The 10,159-nt window shown below is 39.0% G+C and overlaps 2 protein-coding genes across 2 annotated transcripts; both read right to left on the reverse strand.

The window, feature by feature from the left end:
* Positions 1-3,707: 3,707 nt before the first annotated feature.
* SARC_06534 (hypothetical protein) lies at positions 3,708-6,237 on the reverse strand (the record flags this gene model as incomplete). Its single annotated transcript, XM_014299536.1, has 5 exons — positions 3,708-3,814; positions 4,147-4,269; positions 4,654-4,803; positions 5,277-5,459; positions 6,094-6,237. Coding segments are annotated over 5 exons (707 nt in total), but the record flags the coding sequence as incomplete, so codon positions are not given.
* Positions 6,238-6,320: 83 nt separating this feature from the next.
* SARC_06535 (hypothetical protein) lies at positions 6,321-7,995 on the reverse strand. The gene is made up of 4 exons (XM_014299537.1): positions 7,678-7,995; positions 7,201-7,398; positions 6,860-7,060; positions 6,321-6,611 (listed from the first exon to the last, which is right to left on the reverse strand). Exons 1-4 carry the CDS (start codon positions 7,774-7,776, stop codon positions 6,399-6,401), a joined length of 711 nt encoding a protein of 236 aa, XP_014155012.1. The 5' UTR covers positions 7,777-7,995; the 3' UTR covers positions 6,321-6,398.
* Between the last annotated feature and the right edge of the window lie 2,164 nt (positions 7,996-10,159).

A 10,159-nucleotide genomic window follows, 5' to 3' on the forward strand; every position in this document is an offset into this window, starting at 1 on the left:
TTATATATATATATACACTATACCTTGTGCCTACACGGCTGATATCTGTTCACTCATAGATATGCAAATGTACATACATGATAGAATCAGGAGTAACAAACCTGGTACACTTATACTTACATGTTTACTTTTGCCGTTCGGCGAATAACTCCTTGTTGGGTGTATTTCCATGGAGCGACTCCTGGGGAGGCTGCTCGTTTTGCTAGCCATAGTGTTATTATCGAGCCAGTGTACAGCAGAATATCTTGTATTTTTCTCTCTTAGTAATGTATTCTTTGGTAGGTGCGCTTGCTGTATAAGCCACCGTGGTCCTTAATATTATCAGCAGAAAAATTGAGCTTGTTCGTGTACTACTATCTTCAATAGTTCAACCTATCATCTGTTAAAGTGATACTCTTCCGCATCGCAAAGGCTGTCGGCTACCGTGTATTCGTCCACAAGCCCAATCAAAAAGACATTTATGCCAGTGTGTGCGGTACCGGTCTACTTACTAAGTAAACCTTGCTACAGCGCTACAAATGGACACTCAAAGCACTATAAATACACAACAAAATAGCCACAAGCTAAATCGTGTGACTGATTGATTGGTTTGTATGTGCGTGTTTTCTCTTTGTTGGGTATTCAGTACATCAACACCGTATTTGATGTCACTGAAGTGTCTATAGAATTAACCTCCTGCCTTATAACAAACCTTTGTCAGAGTGGTGATGTTTGACTACATATCCTGAGGTGGCTTATATTGTGTAAATACACAAATATGTAAGCGGTTTGGGTCACTCTCTAGGTGTATGATGACTGTATGTGCATCCATCTCACTATTAAGCCAAAATTAGGGTAAAATAGAAATATTTGATCCCTGCATCCCCAAAATTGGGAACGGATCTCACATATATACTTTATTATATACCTATTTTTTTTCTAAATATATTTTTAGTTTTAGCAGTTGATAGGTGATACGCAATTGAGTTCCTCCTGACGAATCCGGTATGTATGACATCATGTTTACGTGGTATACCATTCGTGCATAATTTTGCTAAGCCAATCAGACATCATTTATGTCAGTCCTCAAGTCAGAGTGACGAGTCCTTCACTCCCCATCTGAGTGCCAGACTGACGACTCCTCCCGGTCCCCCGAGTCCCCAGTCCCCAGTCCCTAGAGCTCCCAGTCTCTTGAGCAAGAATCATTTATTTATATTTATATTCCCAGTTTCCCACTCACTCTGCTGGATTTTACTCACACTTATCGTAGCACGAATTGTTTATTTATAATTTATATTTATAAAAATCTGTGGTGAATGGATCTGAACTTTAAAAAAGCTGTCGAGTAACTTCACATCGCATATGGATGTAAATACCTCTATCGAAGCTGGGCACGCTGATCCATGGTTGTGCTTTTGAGGTTGTTTCTGTGTTTATGTGTCCCTGTATGTCCATCGGTATGCTTTTAAGGTTGTTTCTATATTCAACATCGATTGTTAGGCTTAGACGGCTCAAACGTGATAGAAGCAAATTCCCTAAATATATACGTATAATTGTATTTGTATATGTATATGTATATGTATATATGTATGTATATGTATATGTATATGTATATGTATATGTCTAAGTATATGTATATGTATATGTATATGTATAAGTATAGGTATATGTATATGTATATGTATATGTATATGTATATGTATATGTATATGTATATGTATATGTATATGTATATGTATATGTATATGTATATGTATATGTATATGTATATGTATATGTATAAGTATAAGTATATGTATATGTATATGTATATGTATATGTATATGTATATGTATATGTATATGTATATGTATATGTACATATATATATATATATATATATATATATACGTATACGTATATATGGGTATATATATATACGAACGATCTCTCTGGACCTGTTCCGAGGGATTTGGATGATACTGTCACACACCATTTTGCTCTCCTGTGCAACGAAAAACTCTCGTACCCACCAAAGGTGAACCCATCAAGAAAAGTAATTTAGAAATATATAGAATCGGAAGGAAGAAATAAGAATAAAACTCGACAATCAAACTCCGTGTGCCAGCTTACATATCTGGCTTGTTTTAAAGGAATATCTAAGCATAGGTAGACATTGTTTTAAAAGTAATGTCTAGGCATAGGTAGACATTGTTTCAAATTATTGTCTAGGCATAGGTAGACATTGTTTTAGAGGAATGTCTAGGCATGGGTAGATATAGCAACCATAATTGTACGGCCCATTCACATCCACCTACAGAATAGACTATATTTGCTAAGTAGGACTGGCCAATATCCTCTAAGGCGAATGCTGAGGGTGGAGAATGCCACACGTTTACTGCATAGTAACAAATATCTGAGTCACTGAAGCGGTCTGTATCGACACCCAAATGATTCCTATCCTACTCTGCCTGGAGAGTAGAGATGAGGTTATAACATTGCTGGTCCTGGTCTACGTCTTGGTGACAACAATGAGCTATACAAGTACGCATACCGACTCTTTCTTTCATAGGCCAGAGATCATGTTGCCCTCGATTGTCACTCCCTTACAAGATGTATAATCATACTTGACATTTCATCAAAGTGTCCAAGAATTTTCCTACAACATCTCACGCAGTTTTTCCGGGAACTAGCGTTCACATATTGTGCATTGGACTTTGCCACAGTGCATAATTGTCAGTGGTTGTAGTATAGATATACTGCCCCAAAGGGATTCCCTGATCACTGCCCGTGTATTTGTTGAAGTTGTTATGGGCGTTATCGCTACCGTTGATAAGGATTCCAATTTTTTCCGGTCGTGTGGGAGACCTGGGATATCTACCCAATCACAAGGGATTGCTTTCTCTTCTGTTCCATGGCCTATTTGAGAGTACGGGATTCTCTATACCACTCATCATGCGATACAACACACCTGGCCGTTCGTTGTCTAGCTGATATGCTCTTGTGCAGCATCGGTTTGATTATGTACTTCTCCAGCACCTCGTACAAGCCTATAGTTTGTTGTTGTTTGCTGTTGCCTATCACGAAGCAATGCAAATTCAAGCAACATGCTGAATATATTATCTAAGATCGACAGCATCATGCTGTATACACCAAGCAAGCCGCTTGTGTTCTCACGTACACTAGTAAGGCTAGTCCGCTAATTAATTCACGCTAGTTTGGGCTTATATCGATTAACATTAACAGTACTGGTTTGCTACTACCCCCTTTTTATCTACGATACTGCCGTTCGGGTAGAGAGTTTACTCTCAAAAGGCTCGCCAGCTAGCGCCGAATCCCCTCCTGCTGTGTTCATATTAAAATTGGCATCCTCGTCCAGTGTGTCTGTGCTACTGTGCACTACCACGGCGCCACCATCCGAGTCGAGACAATTGGTCAAGCTGTACTTCCTGCAGATAGTCAAGCACACAGTAATGTGGACGGTCAGACAACGTTCCGCGTACGAGGGGAAAACAGGTGCTGTGCCAAACCGACCGGAACACATGCCTGAAAGATACTTTCACAGAAGAACTACAGATACAGGTACATGCTTTTTTACTGAACCTTAATGAACTATCGTCAATTGAGAACTCGACACAAGGTGAAATAACGCGGGTTGTATAGAAAAAATAAATAAGGTCAAATATTTATATATGCATAAACTCAAATAAAAAAGGCCAAACAGCAAGAGGTGGCGCGAAGAATTCTTACATGGGGCTTCGGTCTCCCCCTGATCCCTTTCCTACAAATCGTAACGAAGGTATCGGACTGCTACAAGCAACGGTCTTGCTGCAGCTCACTGTGACGTCTTCCTCCTTCTGAGGTGTGGAAACGTATACAGAAATGTCAGAACACAAATTCTAAGGAGATCTACGTCAGAGTTAACAGAATCAATTTACACTAGAGTGCGTTGAGTTTACAAACTGATTTATTCTGCCTATTGGTGTATCCTTGGCTCTGCAAACTTCAGAGCTGGTTTGGCAATATAGCATGCCGAGTCGAAGTACATCTAGTATGAACCATAATTCAATTACTCAGCATATTTATACCCACTGATGATGTTCACGCACACAGTAAGCACAGGTTTCAGTTTGCAATTGACATACTACACATATACCTGAATTGTGCATAAGCAAGTCGATGGGCATACCTGTTCTGAGATCAACTCGGGACTCTCATCACCTTTCGAAGTTAACTTGGCTGTTGATGCCATGGTAGACTTATTACCGGAGCCTTTCCTTCGCTTCAGCTTCTCCAAGAAAGAGTCGCGTCGCTGCAAACAATGTAGAAGACGCTCATTCGATAAACAAACTGCATACAATTTCGAGTATGCGTGTACTGGCATATTACAAATTTGAACGAGTAACAAAACAATGTGCACACGTACACAGCTGCTGTATTCTCCGCTACCTTGTCACTATCGCAGCCTTCAGTAGTATTACTTCGTTCCCTTCCTATCGAGACAAGCTATTTAGAGAGAAGTAAGACCAGAGTTTAACGATGAGTCATCTAAGTACAAGACAAGAGTGCTACTGTATTCCGTATTCGCACGCTCTCTTGCGAGAAAGCGCCCAACAATGATTGCGCTTTGCAACAGACACTTGTGTCACATACACTATCACTGCCATTATTCGAAAGAATGAACTCATTGACCAACCTTAAGTTCCGGCCTTATGTTACCCAGTTCACTGTTACTGTGGACTGTCAGTTCTCGACTCCGCAAAGGCTCGGAGGTTCTGGCACTCGATACTTCGGATTTTGGAGTTGACAGTTTCTTGCCCCAAGGCGAGAGCATTGCAATTGATCGCTGCAGCAAGTGAAATTCGAAATGTTTAGAACCACAAGATGTAGACCCCGCTACTCCCACTAAACATTTGCTGAAAACTTCCGAGTGTGCATAGTCATGGGAAATCCGAAAAGTGCTGGTTTCACGCCCTGCTAAAAGTGGAGGGTATAATACTCGACAACAAACAACTTACAAGGAACGAAGCAGATCGATTCTGGCATGGGCTCAAGTACTCTTCGTAAGCTGGCGAATCTTTCAATCGCTGTGCAGCGGACGTAACATTGTACAGGAAGAACATCAGGAAAATACGTACGTAAGTGTAATGCATCTCCGACCACACATCAAAACAGAGCTAGCTGATTACAAACTAAGAATACACATAATTTGACATGCCTGCAGTGATATATCGGTGTCGCCGACATATAAGAATCTTTATCGACAAGGCCTATACTGTATAACATTTTCTCCACCAGTATATATTGATCGCCGCATACCTTGTATGTGCTTTCGTAAAGTAGCACAAAAATGCCCAACTGCAGCTTGTCCAGCAAATCAGGTGTACACAAGGTCTGCGCCTCATTCCGCGTTGCTTTAGTTTCGACGTATTGCTTTAATATAATAATCATTCTGTCATAAACGTCGAGGACCTGTTTCTTGTATCTATGGTCGAGATTCACCTACAAGTGTGTGCAATCAGAACCAGAACTTGAGAACTTAGTGTGAATCCATGATTAACTAGCGAGTATGCACGCGAGACATATAGACACCCTATCATCGATAAATGAGCATATCAGGCCAGGAATCACTACGTACGGAAGACATACAAGGTTTCAATAGCGTTCTCAAATAAATGGCAATAATAACAAAATAATGTAGGGCAGCAGGAATATAAAAAAGTATTTAGAAAGTAAATTTAAAGTATAAATAGATAAATGTTATGTTGTATTTGTAGAGATATAAACTATGTAGTATCTGCATCCGCTGTCTTTATTAAGTGAAAATTACACATCCACAGTACAATAATGTGAACAAACGTGTATGTCCACTATGTATTTGTATGTATGTACCCTTGTACATAAAATCATACACAAGTACATATACACATGCATCATAATTGCATATGTACAAGTACGCGATACTTTATATTCACTATACCGATAAGCACTTGAGTATATTCACATACATTTGTATTTAAGGTATATCATGGTGGCACCACCAACCTTGCGAAGAATAATGTAGGTAAAATACAAAATTACGAGTGACAGGCAACGCAAATGTAAGGAAAAGATCCATATGGGGAAACAAACTAACCTCGTATTGGGAGTTGGTTATTAGGAAAGCATCAACAGCACCCACCAAAAACTCAACGCAGGGATTATTTCTATACGCTTCTGCTAGTTGCCAAAACATCAATAACTCGAGGTTTTGTTCTTTGCCGAGTTGGAAAAACACCATCATGCAGCCCAGTTCGTCACTGCGAGAGGGACCAAGGGGACCAAGTGGTGATTTTTTTTGCGCGTGATGAGAATTTTTTGTGTGATAATTTCAAAATGACACAGAACTTTATAAAGTGTCGCTAGTACATACTATAAATTGACTTTGGAAGCCTGCTCAGCTCACTTACCACAACAGCGTCTCGAAATCATCGTATATGGAGCCTGAGCTCTCCATGTGTATACGCAATACCGAATTTGACGACGGCAGTAATGATATGTTGCTTCTATTGTAGTACGAATGTGTTTCATCGTTTTCGCTCTCTTGTTTCGGTTGCAATCATCATCAAACTTTGCCAAGCGGAAGATACGAACGAGCTCTAACTGGCACACACACTATGGGTAGGGACGCAGGAGATTAGGAAAGAATAATGTTAGCTCAAGCCTTTGGCCAATTTTACTCAATCTGTGGTCACGCATATCTGTCAAATTTGCTTGCGCGTTCTACTCACCTAATTTTATTTTACAACAGGCTCGGGCACAGGCAGAAAGAACAGCACAGATATTTACAATACACCACACTAACGTGTAAGCCGGTAGTCATTCGAACCAACACCAGTTAGTAGATAAAGAAATCAATTTACCATTTTGGCCATCAGATTGAAGGCTGCTTCCTGCTCAGGTCTTAGCTGTGAAGGCTTGTCATTGATACACAGAGCTCCAAGTACTACACCTTCCATGTTGACCAGCGGCACTCCGTAATAGAACTTGATGTTCGGCTCGCCCAACACAAGTGGGTTCGCAGCAAAACGGCTGTCTTTCAAAGCATTCAGCACAATTAAAGGCTACGTGTGTAAAAAGCAAGAAAAAAGTTGTATGACTCCATTTCTCGGTTTGTTGGGCCTTTGGCTTTTTTGAGTTTTACTCGAAGTGAACGAACAAAAACACTTATAGCCAACACGATCTTGCCAGGTATACCACATACCTCTTGTGGTTTGTTAATCGCGTGCGCACAGAATGACACCGATCGGGATGTCTCGGGAGCGTCGAGTCCACGTCTGGCATAGAAGAATTGCTTGTCATCCTTCACAATGGACAGGCACACAATTTGGCAACGAGTTATTGTAGCAAATGAACTGGCCAAACTTTGCACAAAGCACGATAGATTGTCTTTCGGAGGCGTCTGTGATATGAAGGAAACGCAAACACAGTCAGACATAGCTAAACACTGCATTTGATAGTTTGACATGCTCACATGTTGATTTTCGACATGGTCGACATGATGTAGTCTGGTAATTACAACTGAAGCTCAACTGAGGGCACCATACTTGGAAGAAATGTTCTGGTGAAATACAACATAAAGTACAGCTCAATGTCAGATTCTCAGCTCGAGTCGTATTTTGGTCGGCTAAATAGATCTTATAACCATAAGTATAGCAAACAAACATTGTGAGAGACTTACATCAAATGCATATTCCTCGATGACTTTTGAACGCAACTTTTCGTTCACAGGTACATCGGGCTCGCTCCAAGCAAGTCTTCTACTATAAATACCACTCATCTGCACTTCAGCTTGGATCTCAAGCAATCGCTTCAATGTGAGCAAGACTTATTCAATGGGAAGTATTGTGTGTAAACAATAATTTACTGAAGGAGAGTGCTATTTACAGTTATACAACCCTTTGTTTTTGTTTTTTAAAAACGAAGAATGTATACACAAAATAAATAAATTATATATATATAAAAGTACAGTGTAAAAAATACTGTAAACAATATCGTTTGATGGATTGAGATTTGACTCATTCGAGGAATCTCTTACCGTATGTATTTATACTATTTTTATATATAACTATTTCTGTATGTCTGACCGTATGTATTCCTATTATAGTATTACTATATTAGACTATTTCCTGACCCTGTACTGTTTTTCTCGAAAAGACACCGAAAAAAAAGAGTGACTTTGAATGTGGAACGTACTGTGTGATTTTATTGGAGTTCCGAAATTGTATTATGTTGTATGTATTTGTATTTTTACTTTGATCATATTCATATCACTGTATCAGCCTTCTTTGCGGGCTCGAGAGTCAGCCTCAGTCAGGTGCTTAACCGCTCCAGGGCTCCCCTTAAAAAAGGATTCCGCTGTATTAGTATACAAATTATAACAGTACTTCTTTATATTTCTTAAGAAAAGACAAATTCAGTACTGTATATCATAGTCATCCAGACATATTTTTAAAATACGCTCACTCAAGTCTCAAAGTCTAAAATACATTTGTACATTAAAAGGTTTTTTATATAAAAAGAGAATAAAATAGAGTGATGACTGACCGGCAGCACCGCAAGTCGCACGACGCACATCTATCTATTTTTAAAATACATATTTAGATATTTAGTTTCTTTTTTCAAAAACCCTAAAAACAAGTTCAGACACCTCGAAAAAAATTACTCAAATTGGGTTTTCATAAGATGAGCTGCTTCATTTTTTGATACGACCAATATTTCAAAATATATATATTTTTGATTTGGCTATACATCCAAAATCGGCCTTTTTGAGGCTAGTGAAGGACTGAAGGTGATGCAATATCGATAGAGCTTCAAAGTTCCAACTCTTCGGATTTGGATTCCCACCAGGGGTTGACAACAATTCTCAGAATATTTTGACGGTCAATATTGAAGCAGAATTTTCAAATTAAGGCTTTATTCAGTTTGAGATTTTGGAATTTTGATATTTTGGAATTTGGCCAAGGTGGTGACCCAGATTTCTGGGGCACGCCATATAGTGTTTTGGACAATTTTTTTATATTGAAGTTTTGGATAGCTCTCCAAAAGCCGAATGCCCTGGTTCAAAAATTTAAAAATGGTTGGTTCAAAAGTTATAAATACGTTTTTGAAAATCGACCGGAGGACCCCAGTTCTTCTTTGTGTGTGTGTCCTATAATATGGCCATTGCCGCTTGCAAGGAGGCTGGCGCGAAAGCTCTTGACACGGCCTTTGAGCCCCATATTCACTTTGTTTTGTTTTGTTTTTTAAAAACAAAACAAAAGCAAAAACAAAAAGGAAGTCTTGACAGTCAGACGTCAGACAGGGTCCCAGAGTCCCAGGCCCGGCCTCCTAGAGGGATGGCTTGTGAGCTGTGACACGCGTAACGCGGACTAAAAGCTAAAAAGAAATATATATAAAATATGACTGGGAGCTAAGCTCATAACGTTATGGGGGTACGAGATAGAAGTTGAACGTAAACGCATCTTTATTCAATTTAAAACGTTATATCGAATATAAGATCAGAAAGACCTACCTATGTTCATTTACAGGACTAGTTTGAATGATGAAAATAGTATACACTTTTAAATGTTTAGACCCGCAAGTTGCACCTATGAGCATAAAAAGGATCGCATATGAAATAAAAGTTGAGCGTAAACGTATATTTATTTCATTTGTAAAAGTTTTAACAGAAAACGGTTTGAGGTTAGACTGGGAGTGGGGATTGGGGAATGTCAATATGTAGGGGTCTGGGACTCTGGGACTCTCAGAGTGACCAAGACTCCGGAGTGCTCTCTCTTGGGATGGCCGATAAATCATGAAATACACTGGTTACTGCTATGTAAAGTGTTTCAGTTATTTATGTAGAAGGCTATGTCAAGACTCACAGAGTCGGGTTCGGTCAGCACATATTCAAAGTATGGCGCAATAGCACGTACGTGCGATTGCACAAAATTTAGTCTTCTTTAGCTCTTGACCCCCCTTGTTCATATTTCGGAAAACAAATTTATTTCAAAACAAAATACAAAAACAAACAAAAAAAGTAGGTCAATTTTAAAATATAATAAATATTTGTGCAGTATTGCTCTCACTCTGTTTTATATATATGTATATATATATATATATCTCTCTCACTCTGTTTTATATAAATATAAATATATATATCTCACTCTGATATATATATA

Source organism: Sphaeroforma arctica, assembly GCF_001186125.1.
Source record: "Sphaeroforma arctica JP610 unplaced genomic scaffold supercont1.471, whole genome shotgun sequence".
NCBI lineage: Eukaryota > Ichthyosporea > Ichthyophonida > Sphaeroforma > Sphaeroforma arctica.